General features: G+C 44.8%; 2 protein-coding genes across 2 annotated transcripts in view; one reads left to right on the forward strand and one right to left on the reverse strand.

Moving 5' to 3' along the window:
- Positions 1-8,799, reverse strand: part of RHOJ (ras homolog family member J) — a 55,919-nt gene extending 47,120 nt beyond the window's left edge. The window contains exon 1 of the mRNA XM_083839150.1: positions 7,794-8,799. Within this exon, the coding sequence (XP_083695276.1) occupies positions 7,794-7,971 (178 nt within the window). The 5' untranslated portion in view covers positions 7,972-8,799. The remainder of the gene's footprint in view (positions 1-7,793) is intronic.
- The window catches only part of LOC310900732 (inositol 1,4,5-trisphosphate receptor-interacting protein-like 1), a 90,506-nt gene that overhangs the window by 37,448 nt on the left and 30,138 nt on the right, over positions 1-22,920 (forward strand). The window contains exons 4-5 of the mRNA XM_083839139.1: positions 15,219-15,338; positions 22,792-22,898. The gene's annotated coding sequence lies outside the window, so the exon portion shown is untranslated. The remainder of the gene's footprint in view (positions 1-15,218; positions 15,339-22,791; positions 22,899-22,920) is intronic.

Raw genomic sequence — 22,920 nt, forward strand, 5'->3', positions numbered from 1 at the left:
ATTAGCACAGAGATCTGTATCAAGGTTTATCAAGAGAACAGATAATGAAAAGAAAGCTTTGGTAAAGGCATTGCATGGACTTACTAAGAATCTAAGCCATTGTAACTGCAACTCATTTAGTCGCACACTAGCACATCCTGCAGAAATGAAGAAGTTTGTACTTGTCCAGGAACTTTGTATAGGTGTTCTTGCTAATTTTTTTGTTTGTTTGCATGTTTTTTCCTTCATGTGGAGCATCTGCTGTTGAAAAGCATCTGCCTGGTTGTCAGTGTGTGCCTGGTATGGCACCACCTGCATGTGGTTTTGATCCCTGTGGAGGGTGGCTGGCCACATGTACTGAGTAAATTATTACTTTTAAGAGAGTGGATGTGATTTTTAGTTTAGTTTAGTGGATGTGTTTTTTTAGTGTAGCTGTAGAGTCCTCCTTCAAGAGCCAGGGTCCGCAGTTTCAGACTTGGTTTTCTCAGCTTATGTTACCTCCTGCAATGTTTCACCCTTAAGGAGGGGAGGAAAAGACTAAGACTGTCTTCCAGTGGTGGAGAAAAGGGTCACTTTTTCATCACTCCCACTGTTAACCCTTTTTCTGCTCCAGACAACCCCCTCCATGTCTCCTCTCAGCAGTCCATTGCTGCATTCACAAAATTTCAAAATCTGTTTGCCCATCTGTATATCAGAAGAATCATTCCAAAAAGTCCCTGATGTAGCACTGAGCAGCTTTAAGATAATTTGCCGTTCATCAGACCACATTGGTTCTTACCCTGACCTCTAACAGAGGATGGTGTCAGCTCACATTTATTACCTCTTACAGAAGTCTTATTTTTTAAGCAGCTAATGATAGCACTCAATCTGCCTGATATCAGGTCCAAACTCCCTTTTTGGAAACCTTGTTAGAATTTCCCCTCTGTAGCTTTCATGTGGTGATAAATTCCTTGGGTTAGTCACATGCCATAAAAATAAGTATTTCTTTTTATGCCGTTTGACTCTCTCATCTTTCCAATGCATTTCCAACCGTGGCTTCCCCTAGAAAAGCCATCATTCTACCTCTGAACCATCAAGACACTCAGATGGTCTAACTTACTCCCCTCTTAGTATTCTTTGTGTTTCCTATTGCCCTTGAAACACCACAGATCTAATAAGAAATGGTAGACAGAGGGGTTTAGGCGGAATTTGGGCTGGATAAATCTGGATAAAGTAACATGGCTGCTTCATCTACTTCTCTAATTCCTGGCACTATCCTTCCTGACGTGCGTTATAGTTTGTTTATTTTCTATGTTTAGCATTTTGACTAAATGCAATTTGCTCCTGGGCTGTGAGTTCAGTCTGGGGTGATAAACAAGATGTGCATGGGTATAGGAGGGATGGGCACGGGGCTCTTTTGTGTCTCTTCGTAGCATAAAGCTTTTGCTTGTGTAAAATCAAGACATTAATAGCAATAGCACAAAGAGAAGCTGTATGGCAGAGGCAGAGGCAAAGGTAGGAAGCAGCTCAAGTGCTGCACACTCCTACCCAGCCACAGCTGCGTTTCAGTAGTGCCAGGGGACAACGGGAACATCGCCACTCTGTCACTGCTGCAGAAACGATCTGCCCTCAATAAATAGTACCACAGAGCATGCACACACCTCTGTCTGCATGGGCTTCAAGTGGCCTGTGCACCCTCAGGACAATATAGGGATGTGTGTGAGGAAGAGAGATATGAGCGATAGTCATCTCAGCTCTTCGCGTGCTGTAAAACACCTTCAGGAGGAAAAAGTCTTAAGACGCTTGAGTGTGTATGCAGGGCCTCTTTCATTTGAATGTGCAATAACCATGGTCATTCAGGTAAAAAGCACCTCTTGAGTATATAAAGACCGTCTAGGCTTCCTGGATGTGAAAAAAACATGACGATTATTGGATCTTCTCTAACTTATGTGACACAGGACAGAGAATTAAACCTTCTGTGGGGAGCCTAAGTGTAAGTGGTTTTATAAAATTTATCTTCCTAAAAAGGCAGCCAGGAAAACCTTTGATTGCACTGGTGGCTTTCTGTTGTGTCGAATCTTGAATGTGTTATTGAGACCTTTGTTTTACTGTGGATGATACCGGGAAGATTGACAGAGAAGTCCTTTTAGCTACTGAGAGGCAAAATGAACGTATCTGTTCTGTGGCTGTTAGTCTGAAAAGCCAGATCTTAAAAGAGAGTCAGTGCTTTCCTGTCTCTGATAATGTTCAAGTCTGTTTGATCAAAACTGGATGAACATTAAAAGGAAAAAAAACACTGCAAACATCCATGCAAATAAACATCACAGCTCGCTCTCAGTGCTATTTATAGCTGTTTCAGTTTAATGACCCCAAACATCACATGAAACATCTAATGTGCTACCAAGACTGTTTATAGCAGACAACTGTCTCAAGAACATGGTAGTGTGAAGACTCCCACGGCAGCACCCGTGCAGAAATTGCAAATCTCCTTGGGTAGCCTCATCCTGTCTACTAATCCTGTTTAGGAAAAATTCGACAGGGGAAAAAAGTAATGGGATGGAGTTTAGGTCATTGCTCACACACGCTGACAGACAGAGACAGGTCGAAACCAGTGTGCCCATGTAAAGCGTCAGCAATCAATAATAACTCGTACATCCAAAGCATGGACAGATGTGCTGTTGTGCCTACAGCTGGAGAAGTTTGGGGTGTTCCAGCACCCATCTGGTTTCTGCTCTGTCTCAGCTGCTGGTTCCTCCCCCGTGGGGAGAGGCTGCAAGGCGAGGCTGCTCACGGTGCCAGGGTGGTCCCAGTCTCCCTTGGGTGCTCCTGCCTGCACCAGAACTGAAGGCGCCTGCTTACAGCCCACTGCAAGCCACTCTCTTTCACGGGAGGACAGGAGCAGCAGTGATTTGTGTCAGTGCTGTGGCATGCAGGCAGCTTATAATGGTTTTATGGATTTGCATAGGCACATGCTGACTCTTCTGGGCAAGAGTGATAGTACTGCTCCTATGCTAGTAAAAATGCTGGAGCAAAACTCTTTCCCTTGCCATTTGCCTTTGCTGCTCAGCAAGGGTGGGTTCTCTGCTCTGCAACACCAGTGAGAGCTTCAGCCCCCTTCAGTGCTCAGTCAGCCCCACTAGTTTGAAGAGTGCACACTAAAGTACAAAGAGCCTGTCTCCTAACAGTAATTAATAGTTGTTTTCTTCTATATTGCTTTTAATTTACGGAGCTTCAGTCATGGCTGAACTATTCTGTATGCTATTCATTAGCTGATCACATGCCACTGCTAATTTTTTTCAAATGGATTCACTATTTATAAATGTTCGTCGGTTTGTGCCGACACATGAGGGAAGGAGGGACATATTTATGCCATCTACTTCAAGTCTCTAGTGCAGATGTTTGCAGCTCCCCTTCAGAGGGGCTGACCTCTTTCTCGTTCACCAGAGTTACACCTTTCGTTCCTAAAGCTATTTGTCTGGCATTCACCTGTGTGCAGTCCCTAAACTAGACGGTCTGAGACGTCCTGCCTTCTTCTCCTTAGACTAACCATCAAGTGAGTCCATTCACTTTTGGTTGCAGAATGGGCTGAGTTAGGCACATGGGCTGGTACAGCTTCCCAGTCAACTGAGGGTTTGCATATAGAAAAACAAATGCACTTTTGAGTATAAATTTTGGGGTGAATACATTTCATGCTAAAAATTGCCTGCTTTTTAAAGTTCATGAGTATCAAACAAGATGCTCAGTGGCTGCCTAAGTAAAAAAGATGACACATCTCCCCTCTGCCTTCCACAGAATGACCCTGTTCATTTTGGCACTATCAAACCAGCTCGGCTAGTAATTAATTGATCTTTTTGGTACAACCTCAGCCCTAATTAAACATTTATAATTTCATATAGTTAGACACAATACAAGTCACCCTGGCTGAGAGACCTTTGCTCACGGAAAAACGGTGTTTGATGTTGGAAAGACAGAATGGAAGCATGTTAAAGCATCTACTCACTATCCAAACAGTCCCTATTGTTACAGCTATGGCCAGTAATATCCTGTTTGTCACTGGGATTGCACTTTGGTTCGCCTGCCCTAGAAACAGCCATTTACCTTGTGGCTAAACCCTTTCGGTGTGGGACTTGGATTTTCACCAAAGGTAAGGAAACCTAACTCAGGGTTCTGGCCTCCAGCAAAACCTCTTCAAAATGCCTCGAGAAATAAACAGAATCATAAACTTCCCTGCATCCAACAAAAAAGCCCAGTTTCATATCCAAATAACAAGTTCGCCTTCCCCATCTGTCTGGCATTACCTCTGACCCTGCTCTATATCCATCACATCCCAGCCCTGGCAACGGGCCCTGAACAAATTCATTTTTGTGGACTGTGGGTGAAATCTGTGGCAGAATATTAGTGGTGTGGAGTTAATAACTGGTTTGGACTTTTGTACAGTGCAGCTGCGTACATGGTGAAACGCCAACAGCCTTTCGTCCCAGGCAGTGCCGTATCCAAGCCCTGTGAGCTGTCTGCAGGAAGCCTGTTCCTTCCCTGGGTGAAATCCACGCATTGCCTTTGATTTTCTTAGAGGCAGGGCGAGTCCAAATTTTATAAAGTGGCTTCAAGCCCTCTCATGTGCAAGGCTAAGTGCCATACAGACATAATACCAGTTGGAGGTCAGCCCTTTGAAACGCTAGTTGCTTCCTCAGGGACACCTTATTGGTGTGCTTATCTGCTTTGTGCTGTTGAAAAGCTGCCCCAGGTCTGCGGCTGACAAGATGCAACAGAGCAGGGCAAGTAGATGCAGCTGGTGCTGTGGGGCGGTGAACGGTTAACGCCTTGGCCATGACAGCGGTGCATCTGGAGCTCTTCCCAATTCTGGGCTGGATAGCATCACTGTCTCCCCCGAGTCGCTGGAGTCGCGGCGGTGAGAAACTGCTCTGAGATCACAATTGGAATCCTCAGTTTTTAAAGCCTCCCCCCCCCCCACTTTTTCCATTAGAAAGAAGGAAATTTGTAAATGCCCTGGGACTCACAACCAGGCTGTGACCCGGTGAGGCAAGACGAAGCACTTGCTAACACACCACTGCTGTTAATAATGCCTGGGTGAAAAACCTTCAATGGAAAGTGCAGCTTTGCAAAAAATCTGCTGCAATTAATTGCTTATGAGCATTTTCAACACAGACCAGCTGAAATTGGTTTCAGCTTGTTTGGGTAGGTCAAAATGGTTGGTTTTGACAGGGGCAAGGGCAGGGGCAGACAAAGCCGTGTGGTGAGGTAAATTTCAATGTGATTTTCCAGCGCTTCGACCACCCTCCAGGATCTACCCACACGCAAAATCTTTCTGCGTGCCATGGTGGTAGTGCCATGCCCATGTTACCACCATGCCACCTCTCCTTGTGGCCATGGGCTGCCACGTGGGGAGGGGTAGAAGGTCCATTGCCACAGAGTATCCTAAAAGCTGTGAGCTTAGAGGTAAGTCTGAGCCCAAGTGAGCTCTTTCCTCTCAGTGTACACAGTATATTAAAGTATTTTAATGGGTTATGTTATATTTTATGCCACATAATGTCTTTATGTTATATGAGTGAGTTTGGTTTTTTTTTCTGGCACTCTGCTCCAGAAGCCTATTCTATTCTTATTCCAATTCCTATTCTATTCCTATTCATATTCCAATTCCTATTGCTCAATTTTGTGTTCTGCTTTGTAGTGAGATAGGTTTAATAAACAATGGGATTTCTCAAAAAAAAGAAATTCCATTTTTGACCAGTGTTAGTTTTGACCACTGGCACTGGACAAGGTTTGTCTCACAATCGCATGTTAATAGACAGAGCTATTTTTTCCCTTATCTTTCTGAACTTTGTCATCAGAAACATTCTTAGTTTACATTTATGTGCTATAATAGTTTAGAAGGCAAACAAGAATAGCTGGAGATACTTTACAAGACTAAATATTCAAAGCCTGAAAAAGCAGATTGGTTTAAAAGTGCACACCTACTGCTTTTGCCTGGTACCCTAAGGAAATGAGGATTATAGAGTGACACTCTTCATCTTCCTGTCCTTCTCTCAGCCCTCCTCTCCCTCAGTGATTTTGGAGCCCACTGGCAATTTCTACCACTTCTGACAGAGAGGAGATGAATTAAGGGACGTCCCTGCAAGTGACCTGGTAGGGAAGAGCCGGATGCCCCACCAAGTGCCAGCCTGAGTGGCTGGCATCAGCACCTGGGTGTGCGCAGCCCCCATGCATACACTTGTGCCCCCATGCTCACACCAAGGGCACTCAACCCACAGATCAACGTATATGTGGTCTGGTGCCAGCTAGCATTTGGGTTTCTCCATACGCAGAGGCATTTGCAGGGCTCGGCAGAGAGCAGAGGGTGGTGGGCGCTGGAGCCAGTGTATTGCTGGACAGCAAGGCTGTAAAGGGACAAGCAGACCTCAGCATATCATGGGAAAGTAAGTGGGTGCTATCACAATATAGGACATAAATCCGTGCAGCCTTGCATAGGATTTGTGCCTTGCGGAAGTACTTATTTACACCATAAAATATTCTGTCATATATCTTGTTTGGGTAAAGATTTTTTTTTTCTCTAAAATGGTTGTTCAGACTATCTGGTGGTAATAATAAAGAAAAGAGAGTGTTGCTTGCATTAGAAGTGATGCTGCCCACTCTTGTGGAGGAAAAGGTCTTCACATTTCCATGGATCAGATTCTGCAATTACACAGCTTTCTTGTTTGGCCAGTTCATCTGCTAAACCTGACACGAAGCCAGAATGAAAACAGAGATTTTCCCATTACAGAACACCAAATCTATGATAAGCCACGCCATGAAAATTCAGTTTTTAAGGAGGTGGAGAGAGAATGAGGGAAACTCCAACTGCTGCTGCAAGATAAGCAGCAGTTCTGCAGTGCTTCTAAAGTCTGCTTTCAGGGGGGATCTTAAAAACAACAACAACCATAAGGCAAAGGAGCAGTGAGATAAGAAAAACAACAGAACCTGGGATAGGAAAATTTAAGCAGGAGTTTGAGCAACAGTTTTAGCCTGTCACACCATCTGTGTGGTAACTCTGGACACAGCTGGGTAAAGTAATTGCTACAGATAGAGGCCTGTGAATATTATGCTTAATCTGTGGGTCTGTTCTGCACAGTGATGCAGTCAACATCATCTATGATCTCCGTTATGTTCATATTTTTTTCTTACACTAAAAATTCCCTCAGTATAAAGTACTCAAACCAATCACCGCTTCTGCTTTCTCCACTGTCAAGTTATAATATTAAATTCTATTTATAGATGGAGTAAAAAAATCTCCCTGAGAGCTATATTCTGACAGCACTCAGAGATATGCTGATTTTCTCAAAGATTACTCCTTAAATAGGACATAAATATTGTAATTTATGTAATTTATCACCAACAATGTATATTTTATGTATACATATATATATATAATCTTCACCATAACTGCAGCCTGCAAAGTTCAGAACTTCAGAATTGAAAAAAAAAAAACAAAACTCAAACCAAGCAGCTGAATATAACCTGACAGAGGCTGAATTATATTTGTTGTCCCCAAAACAAGTGTCCCCAAAAAAAGTGTATTTAATTGCGTCCCTAATGCTTCTTACTTGCTGAAAACAAACAAAAAATCGGAAGCAAACAAAAAAGTTCTATGCATAAATCCCACGTTGCCCCAGTTGTACGAACTGCCATCTAAGCTCTCTGGCCACCGTCCAGGCCTGGATCACATTCCTGGATGAGAAGTAACCCGTACATCGCCCCCGAACCATCCTTGATCTTCCCTTACCTCCCACCTGGCCCTCCTGCAGCTCCCCATTAAAATTCCTTTTAAAGCCCTTCCTTACCTGCATAGTGGTCAAACACGGTGGGCACGTACTCCTCAGGGAAGGCGTCGTTGGCATAGCTCATCAGCAAACAGGTTTTCCCAACCGCGCCATCCCCAACCACCACGCATTTTAACATCTTCTTGGGGCTATTGCTGCTCCCGTCAGTGCAGTTATCATCTTCTTCCTTGCAGTTCATTCTTGCTGCTGCCACCGCTGCTCTTGCTGCTCCCAGGACTTCCAAGTGCACATGAAGGAAAAATGAAGTGCGATTGTATTGACTTTTCCTGAGTTTGGAGTAGTGGTGGTGGTGGGGGGGGGCGAGGAATCTCAAACTCAGGAAATCATACTAATGTTTCCAGGCTGTCACAGCCGCTTCTAACAATTACCAGAGCAGTCAAGAGAATCATCGAGGTGAATAAATTAAATATAAGGAGAGGAATATTGCGAAAATCTGTCCTTTCTTGTTCGTCCGAGTCAGGAAATCCTCATCCTGCCCCAGAGTTCTCGGTATTTATTGCGACTTAAAAAATATCAGCAGCCTGCGGCTTTGAGTCGCGTCTCCCTTCCTCCAGCCTGGCCGCAGGAATCAGGGATTCCTGTTAAATCCACTCCATTTTCCATTTCATTTCTAACATGGAGGAGAGTCTGGAGGGTTTTAATGGAGTTTTTCCTTTCTTTCTCCAGCTTGCTGTGTGTCAGGAAATCATGGGTTTCCTGCTGAATTCCATATTAGGATCAGTGGGCTTGTGAAGGGCTGCAAACAATGGGAGCTCTGTGTGTATTTGTACTTTGGAGGAACTCTGCCAGGACATGGAGAAAGAAAAACACTAGAGGTCTCTCTGCAGACCGAAGTTTTTAGGCTTCCTGCTCCATCCCGCGCTCGGGCTGGTCTCCGGGCTGACGGCACTGATTCGGACGAGGAGGATTTCGGAGAGGCGTTGGACCTCCGTGGCCATGCAGGGTACGGCGAGGCTGGGAGCCCCGCTGCTGCCTCGGCGGTGTCAGCTCTGCTCTTCCCGGGCGTGATCCCCGCTGATCCCGGGGTCGGTATTTTCTTACATTTGGGAAGAGAAGGGGGGGAGGTGGAAAAGCAGGCAGGAGTTATAGAGGGTAGGTAGAGTTGAATGTGAACTTGCTCTGTGTCTATAGCTCTTTAGAAAAGTTGGTTTGGAATAATAAATCATTGATTTTTCAAGCTGGGCACTCAGAAAGCATCCCTTATGTTCCCCCTCGTTTTCCCAAATAAGAAAAAGAGGGATTCCTTCTCCCCACCCCCCTGCCCCAGCGTAGCTTTGTAAACACAGATAGAGAGCTAAAAGAGAAATAAAGAGTTACATGAATTAAAATGTGTGTGTGTATATATATATATATATATATATAAACTCCCCATAGCGTTCTATGGAAAAACAGCTTTGAACTGTACTATCCCTGCCCCCCCCATCTCAGATTTGTTCTGGCACTTCACGTGCCTCCTGTCTTCTCTCAGTTTAAATATATAGCAGTCTATATGTGGGCAACATAAAGGGCCAAACTCCCTGCTCCTTCCACAGGAAAGATTTTGCAGTTTCCAGCAGAAACGAGCCAGACATTGACATAAAGCCTAGTCCAGCGGCTCGGCACATCCTGCTGGCTGCGTTTCCCTTCCATAAGATTAAAAGGCTTTGAAAGGGGGAAACAAGCCCCCGCTGGGGCTCCATGGGGAAGCGCACCAGCGCTACAGGATTCCCCTGCCTTGCTCATGCCTGCTCACACAGAAATGCCCCAAAGCTCGCACAGCTGCTGAGTGACACACACCTGGAAGCATAAAGACCAACACAATCCTAATAATGAACCTTCTTAGCCCCAGGCTGTGTGTTCTTCAACATCTGCAGTGAAGGGGGCTCAGCAGACTCACCTGCAGTCTCGCCTGGGCAGGCCCAGTCCCATCCCTGAGCTCTTCAGAGACCCGGCAGTGTGATGGACCAGGCTCTCAACACCTTCCCCAGGAAGTGCTCGATGGATAAAACAAGGGAACAAGGTTGAACAAGGTTTGTTTCTTTACCTGGATAGCCCCAGGTCTCTGTTTTCCTGCTTTTAACAGGCATCTCTGTCATTCAGTAATTTATGCAACATGCCCTGCATTCGTTATCTTCCTCCTCTCTTTTGACAACAGGGCTCTTCAGAGGTGCTGTTAGATGCAGCACCATACCCATTGTCACAGTCATCGTTGCAGGGTTAGCCCCAATTAGGAGTTTGGGTGGCATCCTTTTAACTTCAAAACTACAGCCAAAAGCTGAGGTTTACCCCCCCCCCCAAAAAAAACTTGTGAGCTCCAGGCACCCAAAGCCCCATTGTTCAAACAGTCATTCCACCAGCAGCAGCACATCTGGGTAATCCTGGTGGGGTTCAAGTGTTACAGGATTTTGTTCCTTAAACTTCTTGCTGCAGCTGGGGCAAACTCCAAGCTTGTGCCTCTGTTTAGTTATTACATGGCTGGGTTGGTGCACTGACACTCTCTGTGCCTTTGCTTACCAACCCACTGACCTTGTTGGATAAATTTGCAAAACCCATGAGTAAGCGTATGCTGTTGCAAGGTAACCGCAGAGCCTGAGGAAGCAAAAAAAAAATAAAAATCCAATAATTCATGGTTCAGTTCCCCATTGACTCTATCAGACAGAAACAACAACTAACTCACTTCCCATTTTACGCAGGCATAATTTATCTGTGAGCTTTTCCAACACCAGCCATGGCTCTAGCTAAGGCAAGCCTTAATGTTAGTTAGGCCAGATTTAAGCCTACAATGAAATCCACACGGTTCATTCCACCACACTCATCAGGGTTGTGTTGCTTTGACCATAAAGCTGGGAAGTCTCAGCAGGACTGTCCCTTTCCATTTTTCTGCAAGAGGTTAAACAATGAAATTCCTTTGTGGTTTCTCTGGAGGCGTAAGACACTTCATCCTCCTCCCCACCTTTCTTTAAAGGGTCTTTTGAAATTGCTTAAAGGAGTTAGCTTTTGTGGTTCTTACAATATCGAGGGGCTGAACTGGAGGGTCTTTGTAGAATCCTCCAATTCCAGCTTCTTATTTATAGGTACCTTGTGGGATTAGATGCATCAATAAATGAACTACATCCCTTAGCAATGGAAACGCAGCCACTCATTAGACTCTACCTAATGGCTTTCCTGGGAGAGGCAACAAAATTAGTTTATCTTGAAGGTGAGGAAGGTTGACATCTTGCCCATACAGCTCTCAAATTCAGTGCTACAATTTTGCCTTACCTATATAGATGATATGTACAGCTCTAGCAGAGTTATGATAAAGTCGTAAACTAAGGGACCAAAAGCATATGTTTTCTTTAACCTCATTACTTTAACTTGGTTTGGCACCATTCAGATCAGCTGGACCAAAACATCGTAAGAGCTGGTTAGTTGCAAGAACATATAATCACGTTGGTTTATACTTCTCTCTCAGGAGGCTGAGACAACATTAACCCCTCTGCAATCTGGGGTTGTATCTTGCAAAGTTGGCAGTGGCTTTGCTGTGTGAATTAACAACCCAGTCCTCTTGTCTACAAGTCTAGCAAAGTTTGAGGCAATCCTGCCATGTCTAACAAGAGATTTCTTAACCTGTAAATTGCAAGTGGCAGTGCTTTAGGTTAACCTGACCCTTGTGCAGTTGCAGTGCAATTTTCAGCTACCCTTAAACTGCTGCTGCAGAGCTGCCTACGAGCCCCAGCGTGGAAGTCAGAGGGTTATTGGTAACGATCAGCAAAACTCAGGTCTTGTGATTTAATCTGGATCCAGGGCTTTTTCGCTCTTTCACTAATCAAGTTAGAAACGGCCAGCTTTTCTCACAAGAAAAGCTCAGTCCTTCCCATCTTACAAATCCAATAAGAGCAGGCTGGTTTCAAGCCACGAATTTTGACAAGACGTGCCTGAAGTAAAACAGTGAGCCCAACTAGTCTGAATGCTTGGAAAGCTTGCTTTGCTCCGTGTGGTTCTCAGCTATCCGACCCAATTTTCTTCCCACTCATTTTACAAGCCTCTAGCCAAGATCATCATGGCAAGAAGGGAGGCTGAAGGAGACCATAATAGATACAGGCAGATGTTACTAGCACTGGGGAGCGAAGCTGTCACCTGAGGCACTTGCTAGCAAAGATTCTCAAGCAAAGAGCTCTGCTCTAGTTGAAGCGCTTCTGACCTTTTGTTAATTAACAAATTAACTGGCTGCAGACCTATTCCTGGGACTGCAGAGTATGTCCAATTCCCACACGTCTGTGTGGAAGCATCAGCTTCATCTTCATCAGCACAGGTCTGACAGGACAGTCCCTGCAGCTGCTTCCTCAGGGATCAGTGAGTTCAAGGCCTGTGAGAGGAATTTTGGTGAGAAGATCTGTGGGAGGTGAAGGACTTGCAAATTTGTTAATTAGCTCTGCAATGAGCAGTATGTTTGCCAATTAAATCCATTCTCTATTTCTCTGCAGGCTTTCAGAGGGAGAAAAAGAAAAAAAAAAAGCTGTATTGTGCTCTTCCAGCTCTCCTTCCCTAACCAAATCTGCCACTGCCACGTTTTTCCCCAGTGCCTCCCGTCATCTTCCTTTATGCAAGCTTAAAGCTTGTAAGTCAGAGGAATTTTCTCTGTTAAATATTTTCTTTCTTACTCTTTCTTTTCTTTCTTACTCTTCTTCCCTTAGGCCTTGCCCTCCTTATCCCTCCCCTGCATCATCCCTTCTTGGCCTAAACAGAACAGATCTGTCCCTATATTCTCACCCATAGGAGGCAGCTCCATGGGGTGGGGGGTTTTGAAGGTGACTGCACTGCCATGAAGCCTCGTCCGTCCTCCCTCCTTCCACCTGCCAGCGCTGATGTGGGAATGAAGTTTCTGGCGCTGCTGCTGAACTGTAAATTGACTTCAGGTAAATCTTCTCACATTTTTTCTTATCCTTTGTCCAATCTGTTGGATTGTCAGAGGGTTTTTCTTTTTTTGGAGGGTGAAGGGGGGCAGGGATTGTATTGTTATCAGACCGAGCATAGCAGAACCATACTGAGCTTAATTATCACTGTGCAGTTCAAAGCCAGGTCAGATTCAGCACCTTTTCTGGACTGTGAGATGGTAAGAGCCAGACTCCTGCAGTTAAATGAAATCAAGACTTTAAGCATCCCTATAGTCACCATACTCTCAGGGGAGCCTCCTGGACCCCTAGTCCTAGATAGAGTAGGCTTGGGGTGGTTTCTCTTTGTTTTTGGGTTGTCTGTATGCATCTCTACAATGCGGTAAGAAAAATTGAAATGAAGGCATTTTATCTTTATTCCCTCCATCCTCTGTTCCCCTTTCTTGCTGGCAGCCCCATCCATCAGCCTCCCACCCTGGTGAAATGGTCGTTGAGACCTCAAGTGAATTTGATATGTTGAAAAGCAGAAGCAGTAAAAAAGGGAGGAAAAAATAACAATTTAGCATTGACCACAGTGGGGATGGAAGCACTCTGCGTGAAGCATTTTTAGAGGCAGTTTGCTGAATGGGTAGGTGCTGAGGTTCGGCTTTGAGGCTTGTTGAGTGAGAGCAGGCCTCTTTACAGCCATCACACACCATCAGTCATGCTGCCACCATCACCACCACTGTGGTGGTCCACACCAGCAGCAGGGAGTCTCCTGTTTCATGCTGCTGCCATGGATATAATTAGTGTCATTGGGTTTCCCTTTGGAATGAGGAGCTTATAAAACAAATGACTTTTGGGAGATGAGGTCAAGCAAAGGATGATTCATGTTCTGCTCATCGGAGTACCCTCATCGCTGAACTTGTTTCCCAAAGACAGCTGCTATCTAATGAGATCTGCAACACAGTGTATTTGTGGGTTTATGAAGGGGGAGGGATGGAGGGATTATTTTCAGCTAGGAAAGATGATGATCAGCTTGTTAATTTACAGTTCTTTCTGCATCACTGTCTGTAGATAGTCCTGTGTTACCCATCCATGCAGCTGGTGGTACTTGTCCAGTGGCTGTATTTCCAGCTGTTCTGTTTATAGGTATTTGCATTTTGACTTTGGGGGTCAGTTTTCCTTGGAGGTGTGAAAGTACCCTCTGGATGGTGCAATATGTGCATCTGGTGGTCTAGTGCATCCCTCCATTTGCATCAAGGTTCTCTCATTTCTTTCCAGAAAATTGTTGGCTGTAACCTCTGCCTTCTCTCCTGTCTGGTTCCTGTCTTGCATGGCTGTTTTATATAACTTTTTAAGCTCCTCTCCTCTCCTCTCCTCTCCTCTCCTCTCCTCTCCTCTCCTCTCCTCTCCTCTCCTCTCCTCTCCTCTCCTCTCCTCTCCTCTCCTCTCCTCTCCTCTCCTCTCCTCTCCTCTCCTCTCCTCTCCTCTCCTCTCCTCTCCCTCGAGTAGAGCTGATGTCTGGAAAAAAAGCCATTTACTCCTCTCCATATGACAGTGGGGAGAACTGGACTTAGGTATGTGTTCAGCCAGGGATTAACAGAGCAAGAAAAATACCACGTCAGGCAGTTTCTTCCTACCTACCTATGGTGTCTCCTGTACGGGATCCTTTTCTAAATTACATTTATTTTGGGTTGAGCAATACAGCAGGAGGTTAAACAAGGAGGAACCTCATCTATGCCTCTTCTGTATCTTAAAATATCATTTGCAACTGCAGATGGTGGACTGCTGAGAATGTAAAAGGGCTGCAATCAGGAAATCAAACTGCACCAAGGGCACCAAAATTGTGACCAATTAGCAGAGTGCATATGTGTACTCAGTGAAGTCATTAAAGGGACAAATCTATTTTGTTCGCTTGTGAGTAATGCTTGGGACATAATCCGCAATTTCTTTAGAAGCAGAGAAACTTCCCCAAGTTAGATGTGACTGAAAGTAATGTCTCCAACGGGGAGAAAACGTTCACGTCTAAAAACATGCCAGTTGGAATCTGTAGGTTTTCAGCTTCCCCCTTTCAGGCCAGATTGCCAAGCTGGCTTTATCATTGGAATGAGCACACAGCTGATTCATAAAACATTCATGCAGAGTTTTTACTTTCTTGGAAAGAAGGGAGCAGGCTGCTTCCAGGGAGGGGATGTGCTTTTGTGCTTCATGGGATCTTTCTGCCTCCACTCAAAAATTAGCAGAAGGCTGGCGCTGCCTCCACATTTCAGGAGCACGCAGATGGGACAAGGACCAAGGTAGAAAACGAAGGGGTAGCAAGATTGTGATGGGCTTTTTCTCTGCTGTGTCTCCTCGCTGAGCCTATCCTGAGCAGAGTGTTGTGGCAAAGGCACTGCAGTGAGATCCAGGGACCCATTTCCAAACCCACCACTCAGACATGCACAAGTGGAGTGGATCACTTAAGCCATGCCCTTACCTCATGTGTAAAACAGGAAAGAGAAATGCTTCCTGTTTTTTTTTGGTTGGTTGGTTGGTTGGTTTTGTTTTTTCCTATATTTAATTTTTTTTTTTTTTTACTGCTAACCTTCAGGGCAGAGACCAACTCCTGCAGCATGTGAGGGGGGTGTGTCTGTGGAAGAGCTAAACCAACCTATTTGCTGGCTGTCACCAAGAAAGCATTCGGTCTAACCTCACAGTGAGATTGTTAAAGGTAAAAAAAAAAAAAAAAAAAAAAAAAAAAAAAAAAAAAAAAACTGTTTCAGGTATATATTGTTTTCCTTCATGTTGTATTTCTGTGGGCTGAACTCTCTGTCAGGACAACCCAGCTTTCCATCAATGACAGAGTGATGGGAGGAGCACTGGCAGCAGCAGGGGACTTTTTTTTCCCCTTTAGAAGCAATCATTTTTGTTTGTACCACCCAATTGCCTTCTTGCTCCAGAGGCATCAGGGTGTGGTGGTAAAACAAGTGAGGAGCACGTGCATCCTACCCAGGCTGCAGAAGCTTGTGCCCAAAATTGCATGAGGCCTAAGGTCAGAGCATTAAAGCAAGGCCTTGGGACCTCCAGGTACCTGAACGGCATAGGGAGAAAAATTTCAATTTGCTGTGTCTGCTGGCTACTCACAGACAATTTTTGCAGCCACAGCAAACATAGGAGCTGTATTTGGTAGCTCACCACTTGGGGAAAGAGGTATCAAAGCATTTGGGGGAAGGGGTGGCTGAAAGTTCTGCTCAGTAGCTGGTAATCTTTCTGCCCTAATGGACTGTACACCAAGATCTTCTTGTGGCCAAAGGCCGTTAGATACGTATAAAGTACCTTTGGGTGCTGGGGAGGAGTAAATGAGAGCTCCATGGAGCACAAAGAGTGACTCCCCAGAGCTCAGCGCAGAGGGGACCACCAGGTGCTGCCACCCTTAGCAGGTCCTGGTGGCTCAGTCCCTCTCCACCATGGAGGCCCCCTTATGGTGTATGGATTGTACCTAGCTCAAGGGCTACAGCCTGGGCTCTCTGAGCTCATGCCATGGCAATGTGTCCCTGTGCTCTCTAAAGTGTGTATCCCCAGTGCTTCCCAAGAGGTCAGTGCAGGATTTGTGCTTGGCAGAGTTGTTGCTGCAGGTGATACAGCTGTCAATGTACCTGTGATAACATGTTTGACTTGTGTGTGTGTCATAAGCTGCAGTCACAGCTATGGGTTGCAGAGCAGACATGCCATGGTAAATGTTCCTGGCTCTTTCAGGCTGATATAGAAACTTTTTCACCCATCTGTGCCACCTCCTTCTCACTGTTATGTGGCTTATTCCTCTACCAAGAGGGCACTGAGATTTCTCATTAGGAAGCACTGCTTATTCAACAATGGCTGTTTGTGAAATTTAGGCATAGTGTATCAGTGGGGAACTGTGACGGCTAAATTTTGCAATACGGTACTAAGTTCCTAAGGGCCAGAGTTTCCTTTCCCTGCTCCCTGTGCTCCCACTGTGGCACATTTGTGTAAAATGAGCCTGGCTGCACATTTGCCACCATCTCAGAGCTGTCTGGGTTTGCTTTCGGTGTCTGCTATTAAGTGGCAGGAATCCCTGTGGGTTATCTTTCTCGGTTCAGCAGCATTTGAAACCATGCTGTCTTCATGAAAATGTATTCTGTAATGGTGATTTAGTAGGCAAAGATGACTCATGAGAACTTCAAATTTGGTTTGACTTTATTGCAGTCAAAGGTCCTGTAATGCACCCAAGAGGTTATGGAGTCTCCATCCTTGGAGATATTCAAAAACCATCTGGACATAGGCCTGGACAACTGGCTATAGTTGACCCTGCTTGAGGAGAGGGGTTGAACAAGATGTCCTCCACAGCTTCCTTCCAACCTCAACCAGTCTGTGATTCTGTGATCAGATACACCATGCAGCTTGAGCTCCTCTCTGTTGCAATGCAAAATGAAGTACATGCATATATTTTGTATGCCTCTCTCCACATGCATCCCTAAGGACTGGAACTGCAGCATATTTCAAGAACTTGTACAGAGTCCTCTAGTCACACAAGAAATCATGACTTTAGGTTCTTGCGTTTATCATCATTTCTTTCAAAACAAATATTCTGTAAACTGCAGCTTTCGTGAGTAATATGGGGATCGGTTCCCAGTGAAGTGTTATTGACTGAGTTTGACTCCAACATAATTTTTTTGCTGTCTTCAAGACATATTTGGTAATAGTCAAATACAGGTTGCTGGTTGTTACAGCAGTGAGTAATGTCTAGGAGGTGGTGAGGGGGATCCATCCTCATTTTTGTCTTGTCTCTCTGATTAGTGAACAGCAAGCATCTGACCTATCTCTTTGGCTTATGTTGGGGATGAACTCTATATTTTCAGATATTCTGGGAAACACGTAACTTCTCTTCCTTGCCTATGAAGCAGCTTTTGGGCAGAGGCCTCTGCATCCTTTCTCCAGAGGGCTGTGATCAGTGCTGTATGGAGATGAACAGATGCCTTGAAACAAATGGGTTTATTTAACATGTGAAGCAAAACATTAGAGGAACTAACTTACAAACAGTAAGCAGCTGATAAGCATCTGTAATTTAGGCTTCAGACTTCTTTGATGGACTTTGCTCATCATTGACAGGAGGAGAACAACCCCAGATTACGTGCTTTAACTAATGCAGGCGATCTGAAGACACAGCCTGCTCTCAGTAGGCATCACCCAGTAGGATTTTTTTTCTTGGAAATGCTTTTCCCAAAGCCCTGGGCCTGCTGTGCTCATCTGGGCCCTGTGACCATATGGTACACTGGCTTTTGTCAGGGGACCCAGCTGTGAAGCCTTCCTTTTTCTTTTTCAGCTCAAGCATCAAAGCAGCCTGAGAGCACAGTGTTGCAGGAACCGCTCCGTAATCATACCCTCCAGACCAATTCATCTTTAATGCCTTGGCCGTAGAGCTTGTGATGACTCTGAAGTACAATCACGCTCCCATGTTCAGTCCCGAGCCCACCAGCCTTCATCACAGTCACCAGCTGAGCTGAGAGCGTGTGCTGTTTAGGTACACGATTGCAAATAAACCTGATGGCCTCAGAAAACATTTCAAACCTTCCTGTCCTCTCTATTTCTGCCCTACACCTATATCTGAGAAGGGAAAGCTCCTGAGTCCTGGAAAATGTCATGTCTTTCTCTCTGTCACAGGTGAGAGCCCTCTCCTTTGGTGGCAAATGAATATCAGCAATAAGATTCTTCATTTCAGCTTGTTACTATTACACAATTTGAAATGCTTCGGTGATTTTTAATCTTTCCTCTATATGATCTTCAGAGATTCATCTGCTTTCAAAATGGCCACTGAGAACAATTTTGCTGTGTTAGCTATTGGGTAAATAATAAGTCTCACTTAAACCTGTTCACTAAGTGTCTGAATAATGGCATGGTACTTACACATCTCTCCTTATTCTCCAGTGTCTTGAGCATTATTAATTTTTAACAGATTGGAAGTACAGCTCAGATTGCCAACAGACACTTCTTGCCTCTCTCAATTTCATCTAGACCATCTTGGGCCATATTTTAATTATTGGCAAAAACAAAAACCAAACCCCAAAACCTTACTTTGTAGGTTTTTCCCAGAGAAGGAACTGCCAAGCTCCTCAGCAAATCTGTCCCCGTGAGACTTCCCAACTTTTTTGACCAGGTTCAGTTCTCAGTTCTTTTCCAGATTTGCACTGAAGTAACAGGCATTGGAAAACAGTCCACTGGGAAATCGTGTGAGAGTGGGTTCATGTGACAGATCTTTCTGCAGCTTGTCATGCCATGAATAGCAGAGCAACAGCCTTTCAGCACTCAACCATGTCACTGCCTGCGTTGCTTTTGATGGAACTGGGGTGAGTGCCTGCTTGTGGAAATAAGGAAAAAGTTAGCTAACTGTTTTTATCTCAGGGAAAGGGTTGGTGTGTGCTTTCATTGAAAGTTTGCATAGTATCTTAATTTAATTGTCTCCTGTTACTGTCCCTGCTCTGGTTGCTTTGTGCTGGCATGTAGGATTTGCATTCAGTAGTGCTTAGAAGACCACAGTGGTTACATTAAGCACTGTAAAAACATACAGGGAAACTCAGCAGCCCCAGCCCCATGGTGTTTGCAGTCTAAAGGTGCAAATGACAGGAGGGAAGCAGAAAGGAAAGGGCTGTCCAGCTCACGTGTTATGTAGTGGTACTGCTAGAAATAGCAGCCCATGCCCTTGACTCATGAATCAGTGGTTATCTTCTGAGTTAAATGCCTTTGAGTCATGTGCTGTGCCTACAGCATGTTGCTCCAAGTGCAAGACCAGGGCCAGGCAAGCTGTTTGCAGGATTTTCCTGCTGTGGGATCTGTCACTCTTCAGTATTTGGGGAGGACTGAGTGTGAGGTGCTAAAACTGTCCTCTGGACGCTACTCAGCTGTAGTGCAGACAACCTGTAGGCTCAAGATGGAAATCCTCTGAGTCTCTCCATAGCAGAAGATGTTTAGTTGAGATGTGACTTGGAAAAGCACATTCCCTCTCCCTACTCATTTGTATCAAAGACTGTATAGACATAGACAAAGAAAACCTGATGACACAGGGGCCTCTCCTTAATTCAGCTCTTCCATCCTGTCCATGTTTAGACCATCCTCATTGACCAGGCTTGAATTTGGATTTGAACTTGCTGCATCACACAGCTCACACCAGCTGCAGCCGTTCTGCCCCAAGGGGCAAAGTGCAGAGCTGGACACTTGCCTGTGGCTGGATTTCCTTGGCTGGCAAGTCCCTTGGCTCCTGGCTGACACAAGTCAGTTCGGGAGCCAAGAAGTTGTCAAGTTTATGGTTTTGAGAAGAGCAGAATCAACATGGGCTTGAAACTTCTGAGAAGGTCTTCTCTCTGCCTTCCAGAGCACAGAAACCCTGTTTATGCCTGAGCAGACCGGAGCTGATTGAGCCAGCAGCTTCGCATAGCCATGAGCTGACCCCTCGCAGTACGCAGCTGCTCACAGCTGTCCCGCTGTGGATGCACACAGCTTCGTTTTTATGGTGTAGGGCGAAAATTTGGGCTTTAAAACACTATCAAGCTATTTGCTTCTCTTTCTCTGTCTCTTTCCACAGCTGACCTCCATGTCCAGCCGTGAAGGCATTTTCTGGTTTGAGTGCCGCTGAGCAGAGTGACATCCCGGCCTCTCCTGCCACTCTGTAATTAACAGCCCCAAACATGGAGCAGTGTCTGACCCTCTGACATTTTTTTGCCAAGGCTTTTATTAATTTGACACTAGTTTTCATAGCAACTCACCAGGGAGCTGTAGCAAACACTCAGCTGTACCTGACAGAAAATGGTGAGTTTGTATGCTCCGGAGGTTGTGCTGAGCCTCAGAGGCGAACTGTGATTTGAATCCTCCAATTCTTTGTTTAAAAAAAAAAAAAAAAAAAGGATTGAAGTGGGTACAGAACAATTGAAAAGTAGTATTTGTATCACCTTGGGCTGCCGAACTCTGTTATCATGGTCTATCAAAACTCCCACCCTCTGGGGATCAGGCACATAGACCTGTAACATCCCTGTGCTCAGTTACACTAACGTCCCTGTTCATGAGGAGACACTGCCTTGTCACCTGGAAACTAACTTAAAATGAAGGGATGTTTCATTCATTACCTGATGGAGAATTCTTTCATCTTCTGAGGTGAGCTTTTCTGTTGTTTCCGTGAAAAACTCTTCTCAGTGCTCTTGTGATCCCTTCACTCCTGCTATACTGACTTCTGACATGAGCAGACTCTTACATAGTAATGTTTGGACACCTCACATGCTTTTTTCTTGGGCCAGACACTGTGATGGTGGCCACAACAGATGCAAGTTTGGCATTACTTTTTTGTGGACTTATACCCTTGTTTTCACATGGTCTTTTGCCTCAGGGTTCCTTATCCTAATGCAATTTGGTGGAAGTGTTTGTCCAGTGGAAACTGTCTTGACCGGGGAAAATCCTTTTTTTCTTTTTGAAAAGAGAAAACTTTAAATATCCTGTTTAAGATAGTTCTGCATTTGCAGATAGTCTCCTTACTTAACCCTAAATTCCAGACATGATCTGGTTGCTCTAATTAGGGACTCAGTCCACCCCAGATTGTTTTTCACCCTTAGGTAATTTACAGCCTCTTCTATCTTTTCTCTTTGCTGCCCAGTTTGCAAGCACCTCCCTCATCTGCTTCCCCTTCCGTGTGCAATGCACTGCTCTTCAAAGGCCCATCTATTGTTTTCTTGTTTTATTGTTAGTCACCTTTGTCTGACGTAACTGGAAAACATTACCAACGTCACCTTCTTTCCTGGCAGAAACCAGACTGCTTCCTACCTGTCTTCCTTTTGTGAGGGCAACCTTGTCTACAGATACCAAAAGAAATGCTGTTTATATCTCTTCCAGTTGTTGGTTTTCTGGGAATTATCACTTCAGAGGGGGCTTTTAGCATCTCCAGGGTTCTCCTCTATAAGGTTCTTGACAGTCCCCTCAGACAGTCGATACCACGTGTTGTTGTGCTGTTATTCAACACGAAGGCATCCTTCAGTGCTGTCTGGAGGCTCAGCCTTGTAGAGCATGAGACTGTCCAACAGTGGATCTTGTATAACAGTAAACAGTTTATTCCATGCATGGCTCATTTCTCCCACCCACCTGCTAAAGTTGGCTTTATGGTGTCTGTCACAGTATCCACATTTTTGCCTATTCTTGGCTAATACCTTAGTTCTTCTGCTTAGGAATTTCTCTTCCAACAGAAAATAAAACTTGTAATTCTTTTAGCCCCAGGCCATTGCTCCATGGTGTTTATCCTCTGAGTCTTGAATAAAACCTTTCTAAATAGCCTTGCTTGCAAGTGACATACCGTGCCAGTGGTCAGTGTGTGTTTAAGAAGTATTGTAGCTCTTAATACTGCATCCCCCCCTATGCCAATTTAACAGTAGTGGCTCAATATCTTCACATCCTATATTTTTTACTATTCCTTAACACATCTCCTGTTTAAATTCTCTTAAAAACTCATTAGTTTCTATCTCAGTTCCACTTAATATATCAGTGAAGCTTCCATAAAATAGCTTGCAGTTGAGACAGAAGTTCCTTTCTCTCCCACACGCTGTTTCTGATGGGGACAATATATGATCATGTGTGCCTGTCAACTGCAAGTGTTGTGGTCCCGCAGTGGTCTTCAGCTCCTGCACTAACACCTGCTGCTAATTCTCGTGAGGAGGTGAACAGGGTCATGCTGCTGTTCGTCCCTGGTTGCTTCCATTTGCAGTGAGGTGTAATTTGAGGGACTGCACCTTGCATTCATTTGCAAAGCAAAATAAAAATAAAAATAAAAATCTTAGGTATAGGCAAATTTGGGATGAAGGAAAGGGCGAAGAACATCCAGACACCGTAAAGCTGCAATCTGTGTCCAAAGCATGCCCCGATGCAGTTTCACAGCTGCCAGCAGAGAGGGGTAGTCAGCCGTGTAGACAACAGCTGCATTGCCAAGGAACAAAATTACGGAGCCAGATGTTCTTCTTGGAAGTACATTACACCGAACTTGGCAGATGAGTGCTGTAGCTGCCAAGTGCGTCTCTTATTTGGTCATAGGTAATGATCCCTCTATCAGGGAATGCAAAAGAAAAAAAAAAAAAAGACCACACAGAAAATCCTCATCAAAATGTTGTACTTGAAACATTAACTTTTCCTTTATCAAAAAGACGCAGGAGCTCCATGGCAACCTTCACATCTCGTTTGATGGATGATGTTGTTTACTACCAGGCATGAAGTGAGAAACTTGCCGTAACCGATGCCAAGCACTTTCAAGGTATTTGCTACTGAAAGGTGAC

The sequence above is a fragment of the Anser anser genome (assembly GCF_964211835.1).
Source record: "Anser anser genome assembly, chromosome: 5".
NCBI classification, from domain to species: Eukaryota; Metazoa; Chordata; class Aves; order Anseriformes; family Anatidae; genus Anser; species Anser anser.